This window comes from Bombus pyrosoma, linkage group LG13 (assembly GCF_014825855.1).
Source record: "Bombus pyrosoma isolate SC7728 linkage group LG13, ASM1482585v1, whole genome shotgun sequence".
Taxonomy (NCBI): domain Eukaryota; kingdom Metazoa; phylum Arthropoda; class Insecta; order Hymenoptera; family Apidae; genus Bombus; species Bombus pyrosoma.
Window position 1 is genome coordinate 7378621 of NC_057782.1, and position 22772 is coordinate 7401392.

The following is a 22772-nucleotide window of genomic DNA, read 5'->3' on the forward strand; positions in this document are numbered from 1 at the left end:
TTTGAGTGAAAAGAAACACGAATGATAGGAAAGTAGGGAGACACAAGTATTTAACAACATCCTTGATTTATTTCTTCCTTATACAGTATTATTCTTCTCTTATATCTTATTTCTTACGAATATCTGTTTCATATACATTTACTTGTATACAAATCGACTGTAGTAAGCTGAACCGTACTTCTCTTAAAACAATCATAATGCTATAGAGATGAAAATCTGGGGAAAAATTGGCACAGAACAGATTCATTTCTGTGATAAGTACATGTATATTCGATGCAACAAAAGTTCAACGACCCCCTAACAAAGATCACTGACCTTGAACTTGATTGGTCCCACGATAAATTCTCTTCTATTCTTTTGTCGCATTTGCCAACGTTTGGTTTACTTTATCGTTGCTCTTTCGGCAAAGATAATATGAATATTCCCAAAATATCAATGACGTACATTCCCCAGTTTTTCTAGTTTCACGCGAGGCAGATCAATGTTTTGCCCTCGTTCATCTTGTCCTGAACTTTATCACTGGCTGTGGACTTTTCTGCTTGGCCGCTTATTACCGCACAAACAAACGTCAATCCAACCCCTATCACGGCGCTATAGAAAGCCCAACCTGGAACATAAAACGTTCTTTACCCTTTTGCTTGACAATAAATTAATTAAGCAATCAAAATAGAAGACGTGCCCTATTCTGTTCTATTCGTTTCATTTTATTTCTTGATTTATGTTACTCCTATATTTTATTGTTATTTTCATTTTAAACGTCTTAATATTGCGTAGTGTGGGCAACAATTACAAAGGCAAAATCCATGAATCTTTTTAAGTCGAGTTTCATGCAAAGGATTTAATCTACAGCATTTTGATTGGCCACATAACTGTTGAAGTGTCTTGAGAATGTAAAGAATTGTACATTTTTACTACCTAGAGAGCATTCAGCGAGGTAGAAAGCGTTAGCTTCCGGTCCACAGATCCTTTGAACCCTTTCTGCGCCCCAGCCGGCGGGATACAAAATCATCCCCAGCAAATAAAATATTCCTGTTGGCAAGAAGCGAAGTAGCATTAGAAACTTAGAGAGTTATAAGCTGTTGCAAAATTGAAGTGTCATGTTGAAATATTACCAGCAATAACCTGCGCAACACCAGCCAGGTTGAAGATGCTCTTTCTGCCGATGCTTTGCATGCAGCAGCCAACCAAAGCTGCCACCACTGTCATCGACATAATCGCCAAACCAAGAGACAGGAAGAAGTAAGAAGCTTTCCAGCAGTCTGGAAATACGCTGGAATCTGTGGCGAAGCCATCCAAGTTGAAATTTGCGCAGTGAGTCTTCTTTCCGTGTAGCCTGATGCAACGATTGAAAATTCCGACTGTTGGCGCGTAAAACTCTGTTCCATTCTCTAACGATCAAAAGAAAAAAAAAGACTTTAATCCTTCGTCTAATATAGTTCTCCGTTTAGGAACGAACGAATGATGGATAAATTGTACAAGAAATATCAACGAGAAGGTGATGGGGTTTCATCGAAGTAGACACGAGTCATTAATATTCCAACCAACGTTAAGAACTTCGTTGAATATATCCCACTCTTCGACCGCATACTAACGACGTACGGATTAAATAAGAGAAAATAGTTACTCGTGTCTTTTATCTGAGGTCCAATGAGCCATTTTGGAGTGATGAGCCCCGATAAAACTGCCATTAACGCCGCCAGGGACAGGAGTGTCCACAGCAAACTACGACTAGTGACTATCACATAGCACATGCTGCCGTTCAATTGTGGATCTATGCCATCCTTCAAGCTCTAATCTCCTCCTGCAACATTTTTCCCTCTTAGAATTATACTGACCCATGAAGAAAGGCAATATTTATTAAAAGAACCAATTCATGGCAAGACATAACGACATAAACTTCTACCGCTTCGACTATCGATCTTCAACATCACGGTTCATAATTAAAATACATCCTGCTAAATACAACGTCAGAATTTTGAACGCCTGTGTATTTATAGCGACTGCCATTCTTCATAGTTGGACAGTATCAATTATTAAGTGATCCCATAGGTAATGCGGCTCTTCTCAGAGTTAAAGCACTAGAAATATTTATACTATCAAATTTTTATACAAATTAGGATAGGAAGCTTATTAGAAAAAGATGGAGAATTATAAAGAAATAAGGAGATTCATCAATTTCTAACAGGTAATTTTTTATTTTTATCTATCATCCGCACATCAACGATCGTATTACTTGTGCGACGATTCAACACTGTGAGCGCACTTGGTGCAAATTGGATCAAAGTCGATCGTGCTATAAGGCAAGTTCGAAAACACGATTCGTGGACACCCTTATCGCGATTCAGTCGGCTTCAGGGGTCAACGATTCGGCGATCAGGCCCAGAGACTTTCAGGCAACTGCGCAAGAATAAATGCCACTCACATATATTTCGGGGAAACGTCACGTATGGTCCTTTTCCCGCGAACCAAAGAACAGGCCGGCATTAAAAGTGAAGAGTCGTAAGCTCAGCCATACACATCTTTTTCTCGTTTCTTTTCTCTCGCGTTACCGGTTCCGATTTTTTATTCTGATTTCGTGAGAATCGTAAGGCCGTGCCCGTCCAACAAAGCATCCTTTTCTTCCGACCCCTCGTAAAACGACGAGCATGTTCGCGCACTGATTCGGATCGACTTCGATCGGAGAAAAGGGCAAGAAGAGATTTCTTCGAGCTGCTGCGGGATCTTTGTATCGGAATTCTCGGTTTGTTTCAGTTTGACGGCCGCTTGACAACTCTTCCGGCACATCCTATTTCAAATGTTTCTCGTTGGATCTGTCATTAGAAAAAAGAAATCTTTGCAATAAAACTGTCGGGAAATAGTTTGTAAGATTTAAAACTGGTGATTTCAACTTCGAAGACCAAGGAGATTTACGTAAGACACTGCATGATTGATTATGGCCAATAAGAAACACTAATTGAAAATGTATGAAAATGATCGTATTGAACAAAATTACATTGAAAAATGTGCTACTTGGCAAAGTATGGTATTAAAACCATATCATAAAATCAATACGGAATGATGGAATGGCTTATCGAGCAATCCAATATTACGAAGAAAAATTTTCATGGTAAAGGGCGAAGCAATTTTTCTTCGCTCTATGAATACATTTGAATTTGTTTGGAAATCTGATTCTACCCGACAAAGGCTTTTCGTGTTTTAATGTGACCAAGAACCAAGGCTAGAAAGATCGATCGGAAACCTGCCCCTCCCTCAGAACTGACCTATTTTGCTTTCTAACTTTAGATCGACCTAAGTTTGGGACCTGTGGATGATTTAGTGGGCGGTGGCCCTTCGTTGTTGAACGTATGCCGTTCTCCGCGACCCTTGAGATTTTTGATCCCCTTTAAACCCGCAAACTTAATCGCTTTCATTCCTCAGCGCCAGATGAGCGATTCTCTTTGATGTAGCCGCAACGTGGCGAATCAGTAGGCCACGATGTAACGTGTTCTTTGTATGGAAAAAGATCTCTTGGTTGACTCCATTCTCCGGGCTATTCTTTTATTCGTGCGTCGGAAGACACAGAATTTTGAGAAGCGAGCAACAACGCGCATACATAATTCCAAAACCATATAAGGAGAGAATTCTAGGATTTAGTAGCGACGTAATGAATTTTTATGATCCTTTTCTTCTACGAGTAAAGCCACGAGTTTGTCATGATTCGCGATCTTCGCATTGAAAGATACAATAAATAAAACAGATTTTTCTGTCGTAAAAATTAAAACAATTAATATTTATGCATCTACACTGATAGAATAACAGTTTGAAGAGGACAAATAGTGAAAGGAAAGAGACGCCGAGTAATAATTGCGTTGCGTCGCCCTGTGGAGTAACGTGGGGAAGCGGCGATGTTTAATTAAATTCGTTTCACGCTGTACATCTGCCAGTTTTATTTTTATCATTTCTTGCGCGCGACCTCCTCTAGAAGCACTCAAGAGGCCGGGTTTACTTAGGATCGCCCCTTAATCGCTGTTTGTATTTATACTGTCTTCGAGTTTCGCGTCGGATTTAATGAATCCCTAACACCGGAAACACGTTGATTCACCGTGGCATAGAAACTCGTGACCTCACGGAGCAGCGGGATTGCTCCAACTTGTTTCAACATCGAACATCTGCCGTAATTGTAAAAAACATGTGGCATTAATACAACCTCTCCTTCTTTCGTTATTAGGTATCTGTTGTTATGATGTTGAAAATGTTTAGCATCCGCCACGTGACATTAATAAACCGCAGTTTGGCTCGCAGCCATTCGAAGTTCGGAGAAGGACGGACGAGATAAAACCGATCAGAGCTTGCATGTAGACCGCCAGTCGTTCGACGGACAACTTCTCTTACTTTCTTTTTTTCCTTTTTCCATTTTAATCGTTGCGTTCATTGTTGTGGGCTGCCACGCCTTTAGCGAATGCAGTAGGGCTCCATTGTCTCGACGTGAGTCCCCTCTGCTGAATTAATTTTCGATGTTTAATTCGTTGGAAAGGATCAGGCTAAAGTATTGGGTCTGTAAACTAGGTGGAACGAAATTCTAGTCGATCGACCAGCGAGGTTTCTGATCGAATTATAACACGTTCGCTAACCAGGCACACGTGCTTCACAATTAATTTACATTTAGTTCTATGCTTCAACTTGATCTCACATAGCTATGTACGATGTATGGTATTTCAATTTAGTTGATATACAAGATGAACAAGAAATTGACGTACCAGAAGTTAATGTAAAATACATAAAGATACGTGTTGCGTAAGTTTTATAAACGAGTTGTAACGTGAGCCTCTCGAACACGTTGGTAGACCCAAGGAAAAATTATGAAATGTTGAATATCGAGAGGAATTATCAAATATATTATACAAAAGTACAAGAAACGAAACATGATCTATAGTGGACATTTGCTTCAATCCTCTGTGATCGCGAACGTGTAAAAATTCTATAGAATTACCAGGGGAAACAGCGTTAGAAGTCTCAGTTCAATTTCAGTTTACTCAGGTAAAGCAAAGTGATGAATTAGTAGAGATGAATAAGATTTCCGCAACATCGGTGAGCTTCTTTCTCGCCTCGCGCATCACGGAATGCGATATCTTTCCTTTTCTCTCTGCTCGTGGCCCTGGACGAGAGGCTCCGACCATTAGTCATCCAGCAATGGGTCCTCTGTCCGGCAGCTCGTTATCAGAAAGGCGTAAGTCGACGGCCAGTGCGAACTTAACACTCGTAAATTCAAATCACACGTTTCCGGCCCGTGGACGTTGCTTTACGAGCATTCTTTATCCACGAGAAACCGGCGGAATCTATAATCTTCTATTTTTAAAAATATCCTTGTAAGAAATACGAATCTTCTGCGTCTTTCCCATCTTCTACTTTCTCGCGTGTAATCATAAACCGTGAACTTGTCGTAAACATTTTCCATCGCCAAACATTACTCGCTGTTTTATAGTTTACCATATGAAATCCACTGAGAGATTAGCACGTTAGCAACTTCTTCGAAATTTGAAACAATCGAACGTTCGATTACAGAAACACGAGACACCTACACGTTGCATAATCCAGCGACGACGTAGACCATCTGCAAGACAGCTGTTGGACAGGTGCTCCCTTACTTCTCCACTCTCTTGTTTTCGTCCCCTCTTTCCATCCACAGATCCTCCCAAGCTCACCTTCTTCTTCTCCCTCTTCTTCGTTCTCTTCTTCTACTCCCTCTCGTTTCATCTTTTTCTTTTACCTGCCTCCTCCTGGCATGCACACTGTCGATTTTATCCAACAGTAATTTATCGTGATTTCAGCCGATCGCGTTCGATTAAATATTTTGGAGAAACGATTCCGCGAAGCCTCGCTGTAATTTCTCGAAAAATCGTACTCCGGATATTCTGACGTCGTTTACGTTCACGATTCAACAATTTGTTCGCTTCAAACAGAATGTAAAATCGATTTTTGTCCATCGAAGAGGTGTTTTATTCGTTCTTGAAGATTCAGTGGAATGTGCCATAAGATAGATTGCACATGTTCATGCAAGATTATATTTCTGTGAACACAACCAGAGAAATGGAACTTACGCAGAGATTATGTTTCAATATATGCAATACACATAGAACGAAGAACCGATTATGTAGGTCTTTCTAGCGTGCCCTGAGCAAAACTGAACACACACCCTTTCAAACAGAGCAATTTTTTTAAAATTGGCCCAGACGACTTTACTTTTTTTTTCTTCTGAGAAGTTAGAAGGTACAGTTTACTAGATGATGTGGAAAAAGGTTGTAGTAAAAGTGTGATTGGTCGGAATCTCTAAGAAAGAAGTAAAGGTCACTTTTACAACTTTTCTGTCTGAGCCTGTAATGAAGATTTGAAGAACGCACTTTGTAGATTCGTTTCAGTCACATACGTGCTGAATCGGTTGATATGGACAAATGTAAGAATCTGTACATAGACTTTAGGTCGCTGAAAATCGCGAAGGCTGTGATTAAATTCTCATTCCGGGCCCAGATAGAAACGTTGTAAAAAGCGACGTTTGCCATTTTCTTCGCGATTTCGATCAACTGTAGTTTCTCCAGAAATTTGTTTACGTGCTATCTAGTAAACTATTGCTTCCAATTTCGAAAGAGAAAAATAAAATCAAGTCGTTTGGTGGAATTGTAAAAACGTAATTCTGTCTTAAAGAGTATGCGTTCACGTTTGCTCATTACCGTACACTGTACATGTTTGCCGCGTTCCCTCTTCCATTTCGTCGATTTTTAATTCAAGGTTTCGTCGATAGCGGATTGCCAAGCTGAATTCCCTTTTGTTCACGGGCAGATTTACAGTTCCGTAGAACGATTTGCGTTCCTGGAACAGCCACGCCTATTACCATGAATCTCTTTCGAAAAGGCTACGGCATTCCACGTCCGATGTATCCTTTATAAAAAAAATAAAAAAGAGAAAAAAGTACGAAGTGTTGCCTGTATTGTAACGTTCTCATCGGTATTCTTCCACTATTCGACTAAATTAATCGTCATTAATCTTGAAACCTCGTCCAACCACTGTCCTCCCTTTCTCATTTACTTCTATTGATTTCAATTCGATTACATCGAACCAAAAGAATCGTTGCATAATTCACACGCTGGCCATTCACGCGTGCTATGGTTACCGGATGTTCGAGCAGTTCGTTTTGCCGAATGTAAAGGGTTAAAGATCAATGATCGACGCGTATCAGAACGATCAGCAGGAAGTACACGGAGTCGGCGATATTACTTCCGAGGCGAAATCCTATTTACGACGGCACCGCGATAACAGTTCGATGCTAGGCGTCTTTCCAGTGGAACGACCGCCAGGATAATTAAGGTACCACGAACAAGACGACCAACTTAACGGTGATTTCCAGCGCATCTAGCTAGGCCCGGCAATTAAGATAATCGCCGATCGCGCGCTCCGACTACGCGTCTCCCTGGTCACGCTGTCCTCTTCGTGGATATCGATACCTGGAATTCTTTTGGAACTTTTATTCCACTCGATTTCTCATCGATATCGTCGTTGTCTGTCGCGGTTATTGGAAACACAGGTAGATCTGAAATTAATCCAGTGACATGGCCAGACGTGTACAAAACAAATGGAATACAAATAGAGTACAAGTGAAACATGGTTAACTCTATGACAAGATACGACCGTATTGGCAAAGTTTGAAAGGTGTTCGAGAATGTGTATAAAAACTAGAAGATATTTATGAAGAACATGTGCTTCACAGAGGTGACAAAAATATTTAGATAACCAGCTATTTCTTAGATTGAGACGCTGCAATGTAAATTCACAGAAACAAAATATAAATACCTAAGCAGGAATTTCGAACTTCGCATCAAAGTTTCAACAAATTCAGATTAGATTGCAATGTTAATGCTACGCTTCGTATTCCATTTCTTTCTTACTCTCGTCGTACAATTTTACAAACATTAATATAGTATATAAATGTAATACACGCGTAACTAACGATATTTGATACGTTTCACGTTTAGGATCAAACGAATTCTCGTTTCTCTAAATTTTCCGAAACTTATCAACCGCTGAAAGATCTAAGATACCAATCGTACACACATTTCTACTGAAAAGCTTCGTTTGATTTTCTGTTTCCCTTTCGATCGAGTTTCCATTAACTTGCTGCTCGCAACACGCGGAAGGTTCGCTTAGAATGTTGGTAACACGTCCAGTAAAAGATGTTAGAATAAAGATGCTGCTCATGCGTCTATTTTTCTCGCGGCTGACGCTTTTCATTCCCTCTCGCACCCAGTTCCCATCTTTCCTGCCCTTCCTTCTTCCCTCCTCTCTTCCCATTTGTTCCTGCTAGCCCCGGCTGGTTCGAGACCAGCATAGCCAGTCGCTGTGTCATCGAGCCTCGATACATCATAAATATAAATTGATTTCTGGATACGTGTTGGTACTGTTGGTACAAATGGGACTGCGTGCGAGCCGCACACGCGTCCGCGAAAGTCGTTGGCATACACGCGCGGGCTATAGCTACGTTTCGGAATCTTAATGCGCCGCGAAGGAACGCGAACGCCAAAAATGACGAACGACTTGTCACAACGAATTTCGTAACGTCCGACTTACCGTCACTTTTTCTCGATCTACTCCGTCTTGTGGTTCTTTCGCTTCTTCTTTCTCCTATTATTATTTTTCGAGGGACAATGTATTTAGTATAGCGAGGCTAGATTTTCATTTTCGAGCGATTTTTTTCCTGCACGTTCTTACAGCGTGAATACGCCGTGCAGGAAGAGGAAACGATGCGCACGTGGAGACAAAATAAATGGGTCTCGTCGTTATTAACGTGTGTGACAGTCGTGTATCGAATGTATAGGTCGTGTAAATCCTAAGACGTCCACGGGCTTGCGTTGAAACGCAAAGTGGTCGTTTCCAGTACCTCCCACGGAGTATAATCAAATAACAAGAGCACACAGCCCGTCGCATCTTTGTAACGACGAACGATTTCACGCAAACAGATATTTGTTTCTTGAAAATTGAATATTAATCGCGTACTTGTAGGATAAAATTAAGGAATTAATAGAAAGCATGATCGCTCTCTTTCGTATTATACGAGCATACTGAGACGGCAGTCGGCGCGCGTTAATTTTTATCCACCGTAAGTTCGTGAGTTTCTCCGTATAATTTAATGAACTGCTGAAACTGGCGGCAAAATTCGCTCGTCTGCATCATACTTAAACGCATCTCTCTGAGTAATATAATTTATTAAATTGCAATAGGCGCGCAATAATCACAACTTGCCTCGGTGGAAGTCGCAAGTGGGCATTTCCTGAAGATCGCGATAAACCCGTCTGCGCAAAGTGCTATGAACTCGGGCGACTCTAGATAAATCTAAACGAATCGCGTGATAAACCTCACTGTGTGCATCGAAATATTTAAAAACCGACAGATACTTTAAATTCGTCTTTCCTTTCTTCTTCTTTTCTTTTCTTTTCTTTTTTTTCTTTTTTTCTTATGGAGGAATGCATATATATATATATATATATATATATATATATATATATATATGTATAAACGAGGAGTAGAAAACTGACGGAAGGAAACGCAAGTTCTGTCCCCAAGGTATCTTTCTTTGGACCTTCGTAGCTTCTGATTCCATGGAAACGCATTAACGAGCGATTACGAATCCATTCCAGATCGTTGAGATTGCCACGGGGGCTCGTTTTCTCGGTAGAAGCCGCCAACAACGCTGCTTGCATCAGAGCAGCCGGTTGGAAGATTAGAATGCACCGTGCATTCGCTTTTCGAACGACTTGCACGCGCGTTGCCATCACCACGAGCAGAGCCACGAGCAGAGTCCCCGACGAGCCTCAAGATCACTCTCGGTTTCTTGTTGTTCGAACAACTTTCTGGATGAGAGCTTCGAACAAATTCAAATATTCCCATCGCGAGAGTCTTTCGAAGAGATTTCTCAACGAAAAAACGTATAACTCAGGGACCGGACTTAAATTCACGAAACTCGAATCTTCGACTTCGTCAGGTCTGGAAACTATGGAAACCTGGACTTTGATCTTTATACCCGGTTTTTATGTTTGTACATTGTTCTTCTAATCGTTGTTTTAAAGCGAATCTTCATCGAAAGGCCATACGAATAACGTACCAATCTATCAAGCCTATCTGTTTGGTTCATCCAATGGAACTACTTATAACAGCGATCTAATTGTTGTAGCCTATATCAGTCTGCTTTGTCGGTTAGAATGTATAGAGATTAATGATCTTTTAATAGTTAACCCTTAACTCTTTGCAATTTTGAAGCAGATATAAGAGCTACATAGTAACTAGCCTGTGATATTTATGCATCGACAGAGAATCGACAGCCGCAGAGCGCAGAAAATGCATATGGCACGATGGAAACAAGTAAAATATCCAAGTTACAGACGAAACAAATTTCCCTTCGATTCTGTTTAACACTAACCAGGTCCGGACAAATAACCGGTTTCAAAATTTAATTTAAAATTGGACGTTCATTGATATTTCTTTCGTTCGTTTAACTGTATGTAAATTCTGTAAAAATATTAACAAAAATTGAGAAATTGGTTAATCAGATAAGAACAAAAATCGTGATGGTGAAAATACGAATTCCCATAAAGAGTCTGGTGACGACGACTCGGGCACTTTGGAACAGGGATGTATATTGACTTTCTTTTTCCTGAATTTATCATTAGAAAGCAACTTGAGTAAGCTCCATTGGAAATTCTTGCAAGAAAATATCAAGAAAATTCGCCAGTGATCGAAGGTTAACGATAAACGTCGGTACTATCAACCAGACGACTGATTTATCGTGTTAGTCAATTAGCGACCTAATTGACGTATCGTCACGAGCGTTAATTAAGAATTATCATGAAAATCCATTTGCGTGTGACCCAGTTTAAGACCGAGAACGACAACGCGTTATCTGCCGGCAGAAATCGGGGTACTCCCCTTTGTTCGTGCAGCTCCTCCTCGGACACGAGTCGCCCGCATTCCTCTGTTAGGTACGTACCAGGAAAAAAAGCGGCCAGAGCCCTCCTCTGGGAGGAAAAAAAAAAAAAGAAAAAGAAGGAAGAAAGAAAAGGTGAATTTACAGGCAAGCGTGGCCGTAATGTAGTCAAGCCTGCCAGTTCAAAGCGAGCTCGCGTACGAAGACGCGATTCGATTCACGCTTTGAAGCGTGTACTTACAAAGAGCTGCAGGATGTTGCGCCGCTTGCAATTATTTTCTGTGTCTCGTTACTCTATTTTCAACCTTATTACTCTATTTTAAAGCCGCTATAAAATTTCTTAACGTACTGGTGGCGACGATCAGCGATGTGTCTACCACGATCCCTCGAACGATCTGACTTTCCATAAATTTCTCAATTATTCGAATAAAATCCACGTAACGCTAGAATTACATAGCCAGAAACGAACGTCGTATTTTCACAGATATTATCGAATTATAGATTGCTTCGAAACGTTTCGTTTTAGTATTTCGTACGATTTTACTATCTGCTGTATATTGCGCGCATTTTATGGATCAAGCGTTGAAAAGGCCGAAGATATCCAAAGAGCTACGAACGCGACGACGAAATCCGACGACTGTTGGCTGTTATCTGTTTTTGGTTCGCTCGCTTGTTAAGTAAATCGGAAACGGGGATGAGAAATATTTAAGACTCAATGAAATAGAAAGACAGCTGTCTCAGCTCGTGCGTCGCGCATCCATGCTTATACGTGTACTTAACTCAAATTCATTCAAGCAGAGTGATATCATCTTCATTGGAGAAACCTCAGCTGATGTGTCGTGCGTCTCTCTATCTATACGTGTAATTTAAAACCATTGAGATGTAGCCATGTTTGGTATCTCATTGGTATATCATCGAAGAAGCTGTCAGCAACGCGAACCTACGTATATATCAATCCGTAAAATTCTTACGAAAAATCACGATTCCTCGTTCGAATCGCTTCAGTATCGCTACTGCTACATTCAATATGTAGCTTCTAGTATTTCTAAAAACGTTACGTATCTGTGAATTCGAGTTAAATACGCTCGATCAAATCTACACAGTGTCCCAAGTTTAAACGGCTAAACTTCATCGGTATATTGTACGATTAGAGATAAGAAAATGAGTTGTATAAGAAATAAGTGTTGTATTAGGTTGTTCGAAATGTTTCTTTCGTTTTATGAGAAGATAATAGACGCACAATGTTTCCTGTTTTATATTAGTTTATTGAATTACGCACGAACGTAATAATAGAAACAGAACGAAATGGATCATACCTAATTCAATAAAATAATATAAAACAGAAATTGACGTTCGTCTATTATCGCCTTATGAAACGAAAGAAACTTTTCCGACCAACTAATATTATAATGTACGAACGCTTTATAAAAATGTTATAGCAGAAATATGAAAGCTGAAAGCAATAGACGAACATTATCACGAAAGGCGAATTGGTCGGAGAGGGCGCGTTATTATTTGGTCCGCGAGATCACCAGATCTTGCAACATTACGGATTTTTATCCGCAGGGAACAGTGAAAGCGATTGTGTATCGTACAAGAGTCGATTCGCGACAAGAACTAATAGAAAGGATTGATGGCGTATTCGTTGATCCGAAGCAAGATAAACATGAAATTCGGAGAACGACAAACTGAATTTCCGTACGATGCGAAGCTTACACTCGAATAGGGGGATGGCATTTTGAAATGGACGCATAAATCAACTTTCTTTTCGGTGTAATAAGACGTTTGAGGGCATATGTTCACGTTTCTTCTTTTTCTTCTTTCTACTCGTGCAACGTGTTTTGGTGAAGCTTGATCGTTTGAACTTGCTACACTCTGTGTACAGGGTGTCTCGTTTTAGTCGTCGCACGCAAATATCTTGCGAACTATACATCATTCGGAAAAATATTTCAAAGTGAAACTTATTTTGTTTCGAGGAAAAGATCGCGCGACGGTGAGAAATCTTATTTAGGTGAACGTGCTTTGACGATCTCCAAGTAACCTTTGTTTCTTCAAATGCAACTATACATATTTTTATATACCACCCGATGTATCTTTTAATTTTTTCTACAAAAAAGTATCAAGGTACTTGGAACATGGTTAGTTATGAACATGGGAGATATTCTGTCTTTAATCTTGTAAAACTTATCGTATGAAAGACGAGGAAAGATAACGTGGTGCTTTTATATTCATGTTCTTTGCTTGTCTTTCGTACACTTGATTCTATAGAATTCACATTGAGCTACCTTGTAGATTAGGCGTTTTCAGATATACATACTTCGATACCTCTATGTAGAGAATTAACAACTGCATCGTATAAACAAAAAACGTACAGTTCCATTTAAGAAAACTACAGATCACCTTGGAATCTCGAAGATGCGTCTACATAGATAAAATTTACGACCATCGCAAGATGTTTCCTCCGAGACGAAATAAGTTTTATTTCAAAACTCTTTTGCGAATAACATTCCTCGTGTCGATTAAAATGAGACACCCTCTGTAAACCTGTAAATCTTCTACGAAAAATTGCAAATCGGTTGCTTTAATCGTTTCGGTAGTTTCGTTATTAAATCATTATACCGTGTGGCACTGGTAAAAACGTTGCGCTGGTCGTTCGTCTCTCAAGACGCGAATACCATCAGAGTTCGATTGGAAGGCGCGTGAAATGCAATTTGCAAACGAGCCGTATATTTAACCACACGTATACGACGATACACGATTGATGACCAGAGTACATATTTTCTTCCTATATATCGATGACGCATCTCTGTGTACTCACAGAAGCCGGTTCGAATAAACGCGCGAGCACGTACACTCGAGTGTGTATCAACGTTGAGACTGTTGAGACACGCGTGTCCACGCTTGCGAGGGTAATATCGAAATACTATCGCTTCCCACGCGAGAAGGAGCCTCGATTCTGTCTAAACGGCGTCCATGCGTTTGCCTGTATTCACGTGCGTGCGTAAAAGCTGCCTTATTGGGAAGCTTTAATGGCTAGACCACGGCCAAGTGTACGTCGAGCATACTTTATGCCATCGACCATATTTGTCCTACGATTCATATCGTGACAGCGAAAACGGATTCGGTAACGAGTCCCTTTCGTGAGCTTTCGCAACAGCTCTCTCGATCGTTCTAACGGTTCGATATCGTTTCGTGCTCTTAATGGTATAGAAGATTATGCAGCGTGCTCTCATCGAGAATTAGCTTCCAGAGGAATTTCTATCGTCGTTATTCTCTATACCAGCGTCTGATTTTGCGAAATTCTGATGTTAGTTCGTTACCACTGGACAGTTAGGATGTCCGAAAAGTGTCTTTCTTTCGTAAGCTTGTTTTTTACAACAGTGCATTTTCATAGAAACGTGAAACCAAGTCTGTGAAATGTCGCGGTGTTTATCTCAACAGAACAATATGGACCGTACGTGATTCGACAAGATAATATAAAACAAAAAACATTGTGCGTCTATTATTTCCTCGTAAAACGAAAGAAACTTTTCCTAATGAATCCTAATGAAATTGTAATTAAATTTATGGCATATGGAATATCGTTTGTTCCGAGTTTCAAGGGGAAGATTATTAGGACCATGTTAAGGAAGCAGACATTCTTTGCAAATTGTATCGAGTTGTATCGAATCGAGAAGTATTTTTAATGGGGGAGAATTTAGACGGAAAGCTTGCACGAGGAAAAATATCTGTCACGGTTTCTTGCGGTTTATCAGGGCGTCTCGTTTTACAAAGAAATTCCCATGTTAATAATAATTTCAATCTTTTGATAACAGGCAACTGCTACTAGCGTTTGGTGCACGTGTGATATCATTCGTTTCTTCTTAGAGATTACTTCGTTTAGCGAGGTTGCAGCTAAGAATTCCAGCATTTTGCACGTTTACGAATTCGACGATTTAGCAAATCGAATGGCAAAGACTATCTTTGTGAGAACATGGCCCTGTCTCGGACGAGGCGTTATTACATCGTAGAAATACCTTTGTGGACTGTTTCGTTCAGCACGTAATAACTGTCATAGCCGATTGCAGTACAGTATGGTCGAGAGACACGATCCTCGTGGTCCAGAATCCCCGTGGTTTACCAGATCGTAACCAGATCTTTGAATTTCGAGGTTTACTATCACGAAGGCACGCCGTCTGCTAAACGGAAACACCAGCACAGACGTTCGCTAAGATCTTCGTGATACTTTTCTTCCTTCGATAAGCATAAACGTGGACCACATGAAGCATATATCTTTTTTGAAAAGGTGAATCTATCGAAACAACAAATATTTGGACCGAAGAAAGCATAATTTGAAAGCGAGACCCGCGACGCTTTTCGTTCCTCGATAAACAAATCGTAATTTTGTAAAAAATTAGAGTATCTAATTAGAGTATTTGAAACTAGGAAACTACAATTTTATGAGCGAACAAAGGCATCGAGACGCTGGAGATTTAAGAGCAAGAGACTGGAATTTTTGCCGGGAAGGCGGCGGTATCGAGCCAAGAAGGATCCGACGCGAAGAAACTGCACTTCAACGAAAAAGATTACACAGGTTTCTGTGCGGTATTTGACACTACTGTTACGCGAAACATCCTCGCTATCTCGTTTCACTGACAGTCGAACGCACCGTTCAACTGCTTACGAAGTAATTTAACCGTTCCGCTATGGTGATTTAAAAAAATTGAACTTGAGAAACAGGGGGGACGCAGCCGCAGACGGGCAAAAAACGAATGACCGAGGCGATTAATTAATCGTTGTCCTGTCGCTTTCGTTTAAGCGTAATTCGTCTCAATTTAACGGTCTGCTGTTCCTCAAAATAAATTCATTAAGAAAAACGACACTCGAACGACCACACGCCGAATACGTAATTTGAAGAATTAAATTTCGATCGTGAATTTTTTTTTCTTTTTGTTTTTTCTTCTTTTCTGTGAAATTGCGATCAGGATAATGATTTCGTCGCGTCGTGAAGCTGTTGCGCGCGACAGAGCAAAAAAGAAACGGGAGGGAAGAGCCGAAACCACCCTACGATGCATAATTCATGGTGGTAGGTCTGGCTTTATGGCACACCCTAATGCCTCATGATGTAAACAGTCGTAAATTAATGCAATTGGCCAGAGCTGGTTCACGTGTGTGGTAGAAAGAGAGAAATGGAGGAATAGATACATTAACATCGCGTTCGGTGAACTTCGCGCTTCCACACTTCGCAAATTCAAAGATTGCACAGCTTCCACGCGCCTGCACCGCTCTCTGCGCTCTATCCTCCGCTTCCGGTACGTAATTGGTCCCATTAAAGAGACGCAACGACTCGTTAAAGAAAACATTAGCGACAAGTAACAGAATATTATTGAAATTGTTTATGTCACTTGAATATTTTAATTTCCTATACTTATTTTAATTGAACCCTTCGGAAGCCACATCGATCAGGAAGGTACAGAAAAATGATGTTATAAACGCTGTTTCTTATTTTTAATTCACGTTGGAATTTACTATTTACTTGTGGCATTTTTAGACTTATGCAACTTGCGGAATTAAGCTTATTGGTTTCTTGAGAATCGAATATCGATCGTGTATTTGTGTAATGATATTAAGGAAATGATCAAAAACGTATAGAAAAGCGATGTTACGAACACTCTGATTTTTAAACTTACGCCAAAATTCAGTATTACTTGTGTCATCTTTTCGCGATGAATGAACTTGAGCAACTGAATATTTGTTTCTTGGGAGTCGAATATCAATCGAGTATTTACATAACGAAATTAAATAAGCGATAAGAAGCAGAGTCGATCAATTTATCTTTCGAGAGGCTCGACTGTAAGATCGTTTGACTGTCTAAGGTATAAGTTAAGATTAAAGAAAAAGCTAGATTACTCATCCACGACCCTATTATCTACAAAACCTGCAGAACAACCTCAAGACACGTAGCAGTCTTAGACACAGTCCACGCAAATCGCATTCGAGCACATCTCTAAGGGTCTCTTCTAAGAGTCATCCGTATCGCCGATAGTGTTCGGTTTGTATTTCAATATCTTATCTTGTATTTGTTACTTATCACGATGTAACATCAAGGATCCCAATTTACCGAATTACAAGTTCAAAAAATGTATTATATTTTATCACATCGTAAATTTATTAATCGCGAGGATTCAATTCAGGAACCAAACCGAGATTTCCAATTCCTATACAGCCAGATTAGAGTCAGATTATGCGAGTCAAAGGACTTGTTCGAAAGATTATTAAGTTCTTATTACAATTTCATTTTATTATTATTATCCTGAGTTCAATTTTGATATAAGAAGATGTATATACTTCACTTATGCCGGTTCTACTATCAATTTTGACTATGAAACAAGTATGTACACATATATAAGCTAGCTTCCTATCGTTTTCCTATGGAAAATGTTTGAACAGTTTCATATCGTATCGTATAACAAATTAAAATAACGATGGTATTAAATGAAATCTCGTGTGAAAATAGTTGAAGCATTTTCAAGTTGGCTGAGGGGCTGTACCAATTGTTTCGCGTCCAAAGCAAAGTCAATTGCATTTGGCTTTAAGGGATCGCGTGTCATTCGAGATCCGACTATCAATGGGTCCGTTTTGCATCGCAAAGGACTCGCTCGTTCTATTGTTCGCTACTCTCGATAATTCAGCTCCAACAGAGTGTAGAGGGAATAAATATTCAATTACCGGACACGTATCATCCACTTTTGTCCTCGGCTATGCAAAGTCGCGTGAATTTCGATGAAACGAAAACCCAAACAAATAAATCTCACGGCAATTTCACTCACCTCCGATCCGTTTCCTGCCGAACGTAAAGCTGGATAGTGACGAACGTTCGCACTTGGTTACTGGAGGAAATAGTTATTAGTCAGTGGCTATTCGTGGTCGAGAACGGAACTGTCAAGCGGCCGCTTCTCCTGTCAAAGGCCTCGCGCAGTCGACGCTTTTTTCCTGGACACGGAGCTGCGCGGTCAAAGCGCCGAGCTGAACTGAACCGGAGGCGGCTCGCGATCGCCGCTATAACGCGTGGCGATCGTGAATGCAGACCTGTTTGTTGGTGGGACGCGGGGCCTCCTCGTGTTATTTACTTTATTACGCTACTCGTTGCAAGGTTCGGGGAAATATACCGTCGAAAGGGAGTGAAATTCTAGCAGATTTTCTACGATCCGTAGTTCTTGTATCTACGACGAACAGGCTCGTGATAAGAATGAACAGATTCTGTGAATCTTTAAGTAGTAATACTTTGATTTTAAACCATCTTTGAATCTTCCTAATGGGAAGCTAAACTCGCTTGATTTACGTTAGTGGAGACGATATAGATTTCCTATCGATCCTTGGAATCCAAGTGTCTTGATATTTACGAACGACATAATTATGCAAATTTAATGATTTGCATCGCACGATGGATAAAAAGAAGTAGGACAGTTCGATGAGCAATTGTAATTAACGAGGACTGTTGATGACAAAGGAGCACTCCTCGTGATTAATATCCTGTGCATATTTCGAAACGAGTACAAGACATTATCGTGATCACCCTTTTAACGAAAGCGTTTACGAACCTAATCCCATAAAATCGTGATACAGGCCGTTAAGCATGATGTCAGTGCCGCTTTCCATAGTTTCCATTACATCGCGCTACCAGAAATCGCTCGATACTTTCGTCCACGCGGCTTTCCATCGTTTTCCATCCACCGAGGGTGTCGCCCTGGCATCCTTTTGGCGTCCGATTACAACCATCATGGGGTGGATGGTTTATGAGAGGGTATTCTATAGCCTTATGGGGCTTAAAGGCGCCAGCATTTATGGATTTACTACCTGGTGTAATGTTTCGTCGTTTCGTCGTCCGAAGGATAATAAACAAAACACTTAACTATAGCGTGATATTTTATAGTTAAATATTGAGACAAAATGCTTCCATACACGAAATACACTGTACGATGACATATGATCCATTCTGTGTTGATCGTAATATCGTTTCAGCTATAGAAAGTAATCCACCGAATAATTTTCTAAATTTAAATATCGTTTCGCTCTATATATTTTAGGATTTTGCCATATCGATCTTAATATTTCTAAAACTCGGTGTAAACCTAATTTCGAAATGAAATAAATGAGAAATTTATGTACAGAAAGACACTAAATTAATTTCTACGTTTAGCTTTACAACTATTAAAACTATATATTACTTGTCGTAACTACGGATGTACGTTTGTTAAGCTTCCAAAAAACTCGACGTTCACTTGCTGGTGGTTTTGACAGCAGTCGGTTTTAACCTGGCTAATAAAAATCGTGTTAAGAATTCTGCGAAATAAAGTCATGGTAGATAAGAGGAGCAAATACACCGCTTCTGCTCGAGATAAAGCGTCGTCGATTGGAGGTAAATATTTAAATATTTATATTTATATTTATCTTTGGCAAATATATCGTTACATGGTTACATTAATAATAGGCGACACAACAAGGAATTTTCATGAAAATTTCGTGAGCGAATTTTTAAAACACGCGCACGAGTATAACGTATATCCCTTGCCAAGAATTGTGGTAAGCGTTTCCTTAAAGTTCACCAACTTGATCATCGTTTCTTAATAAGATCAAGTGCATCTTTTAACAATAAATTATCTCGAAAACAGCAGAATCTTACGGATTTTCGTGTCTCCAATAGTTTATCGGCAACATGCGAAAAGTAATCGCCTCTAAATTCGAATCAAAATCCGAATAGCTGTAAATCTTCATCGTAATTTGAATATTTTAAGACTCGAGGACGACGGATCGCCAATTTTTCGTGTAACTTACCCAAATAGAAAACTGGTGACGCCAGTGAAAATTGAAAGCAAAGATAAGTATCTTCTAAAACGATGTTTTCCTCGTAATATAATTAAATAACCTACGGATATTTATGCAAATTAATAATTTTGTAAATGTAACTGTAAAAGAACGAAACTTAAACAACCATTTACTAAATATTATAGCAAATATTTTGCTTTGGATGTTTCATATATTTTTACATACTATGCACATTCCATGCAGTTTGGCATTTTTGAATCTCTCGTAGACGCATAAAAATCCGCACTTCAGAAGTTGAAATAAGCGCACGTCCTTGAATTCATTTTTACTTTGTTACACGTCGTGAAGTATCCATCTGCTTATTAGATGCACTGAATTCTACGATGCAGAAATATAATACTATCACAGTATTGAAGTAAACCAAATAATTATTCGCATACATTCTACGTACCACGTTTACGTTCGTCAAAGAAATGATCGAACATTTTCATAGATTGCCAAATTGCAATATAAACGCGTTCGGTGTTATGCAAATTGCGGAAATGGTGACAAATATCGGATGCGTGCAAGATTTGAATTTAGACATGAATCCAAACACGCAAGAAAATTATCATTTGCTTTGCGCGCCTGGAGGAAGGCAAGTATCAGGTCGTCCGAAAAGTTTCTTTCGTTTTATAAGGAAGCAACAGACGCACAATGTTCTTTGTTTTATATTAATTTATTGAATTATACACGAACATGATAATAGAAATATGACGAAATGGATCATACGTAATTCAATAAAATAATATAAAACAGAAATTGTTGTTCGTCTATTATCATCTTATAAAACAAAGAAATCTTTTCGGACAATTTAATGATTTATAAAGTGACGTGTCCAGAATTCACTCTGACAGATAATCGTGTTTAGCTTGAAATATTTGTCACTGAGGCTGTGCAAAATAAGCGATAACGGCATGAGGAAAATAGCGCACGAATTACGATATCGTGACCCACCGAATAATCCCAAATTAATTATTCTAAATGTGGCAAATAATCATATAACGAAAGATGGTGCAGGCCATGTGGGAAAAATGCTTCGAACGAACAGGTAACTTAATCTTATTTCTATATTCCTCTATTATTCTTCTTCGTCTTGCGGCTTGTACCGGAACAAGAATTACATCTTGGGCGCCTTTGATGGTATTTTGCGGTTGCACGTGAATTTACAAGTGTCGTTCGATCGAACGCAAGCCACATGTAGTACATCGTTGTCGAAACTTCATGAAAATATGAAATTTCGTATCCCAAAAAAGATAATATCGGTACTAGCGTGTTCTCCTGATACAGAGGCCCAATTTTCGGACAAAAATCTTTCTCCATTCTCGAGAAATTCCGTGTAAAAAATTTGTCAAAATGTGGGAGAACCTTCGCGTACTATTTACTTCCGTCTGAATTATGTTCTCCCGATAGAAAATCGGGAAGTTGGCCCAACAATATTTCCTGACACTCAAGATATACGAATTTGCATCAAGAGATATAATTGAAAATAATTCAAAACGAGATGACATACGAATGTGTGTACATACTTACCTTGATTTTTCTGTTTGCTTTTTCACAGATCTTCCAAATTGCAGAATTTGATAAATTTATTAATAACATTCCTTATATTTACTTATCTGAGGGTGAAGTATGTGAAATAGCAAGCAATATAAATATCTTTCACATTTTATTTCATTACGTAGCTTTAATTACGTATTTTTGTGTATAAAGTATAGTACTTTTATATTCGCAGGTCTTTGACGTGTCTTGTTTTATTTGGAAACAGGATATGCGATGAGGGCGCATCTTTAATATTACAGGAGCTCAAAATGTACATAAAAATGTGTATAAATTATTCCAATAACTCAAAGTATAGAATTATTGTATTTTAATCATTCCAAGTATATTCATTATAGCATTCTAATACCACTGTACGTTTGTCGTTGCATAAATTATTCTAATTAGTATATACAACAGATTAATATGTAAATTTACTCGACGTATTTAATTCATAAAATTAGAATTGCCTTGATGTACGAAGAAATTGTCGAGCTGCGCCGTAGAAAGTTCGCTGAACTGTCGTTAATGGAGGAATGGGTAATCGTCAGAAATTTATCTAAAACGTCTGTTTTCCTCGGATGAAATTCACAGCTTCGTTCAATTACTAAAACTTACGAAAACTTAGATGGAGAAGAAGAAGGACGAGGAAATTGACAAAAGTATAAACGAGGAATCATTGAGGAAGAACGCGAAATCTCGAACACGTCAGAGTCTCACAAGACGATCTAAAAAATGTAACTTGTACAAATTACAAGTATAGCAGAACGTTGATTGATATTCTTAATTAATTAATTAATCGATTAATGGAGAATTTTGGGGGAAAGAACGAAGTACGAATAGAAAGTGGAGAAAATTGTTACATTTTTATTCAGAATTGTTTATTTCCATGTTTAATATTAATATTTAAGAAGAGTTCGAAATGAACGATCATCTCTCACGTAGGAATAAAGTCATTCTGTTTCTTTGACAATCTTTCTAATAATTTTAATCCTTTGTTACTTATTGTTACTGAATAGAATAAAATATATTTGTAGATCTTCAGGAATCTTCGATCAAAACGAAGGAAGAAGGAATTTCACTTCCAGATTCAGAATCTATACAAGTAATAACTATAAATTTATTAAAAAAATTGTTTAGTTGTACAGAAAAATACAGTGTAAAAATTGTTTTGCATGTACAGAAAATCAGAACGACGCTGGGATATGAAACGTGTCATCCTCACAGGAAAGAAAGCTTTCCGATGAATGGAGAGATGATGGCGACAGGAAATTTGAAATTGCAGTACTTAGATTTAAGCTGTGATTATTACTTTCGATTTATTAATATATTAGATAATTAATAGATTACATATTTTATGCAAATTCATGATTTTACGAACCTGACTAGGACCTAAATAAATTATTAATTATTTTTATCTTATACGTACTCATATTTGCATATT

The 22772-nt window shown here is 39.0% G+C and overlaps 1 protein-coding gene across 8 annotated transcripts; it reads right to left on the reverse strand.

Moving 5' to 3' along the window:
* Window positions 1-49: 49 nt before the first annotated feature.
* Window positions 50-21238, reverse strand: LOC122574205 (LHFPL tetraspan subfamily member 2a protein-like). Of its 8 annotated transcripts, XM_043741500.1 has the most exons (8): window positions 19976-21238; window positions 19760-19850; window positions 2423-2810; window positions 1904-2078; window positions 1625-1801; window positions 1113-1388; window positions 916-1029; window positions 50-607 (listed from the first exon to the last, which is right to left on the reverse strand). In XM_043741500.1, exons 5-8 carry the CDS (start codon window positions 1749-1751, stop codon window positions 465-467), a joined length of 660 nt encoding a protein of 219 aa, XP_043597435.1. In that variant the 5' UTR covers window positions 1752-1801; window positions 1904-2078; window positions 2423-2810; window positions 19760-19850; window positions 19976-21238; the 3' UTR covers window positions 50-464. The 8 variants fall into 8 exon arrangements, with proteins under 8 accessions (XP_043597435.1, XP_043597438.1, XP_043597439.1 ...); XM_043741503.1 differs by lacking the exons at window positions 19760-19850; window positions 19976-21238 and adding an exon at window positions 17755-17986; XM_043741504.1 differs by lacking the exons at window positions 19760-19850; window positions 19976-21238 and adding an exon at window positions 4970-5543.
* Window positions 21239-22772: the final 1534 nt, after the last annotated feature.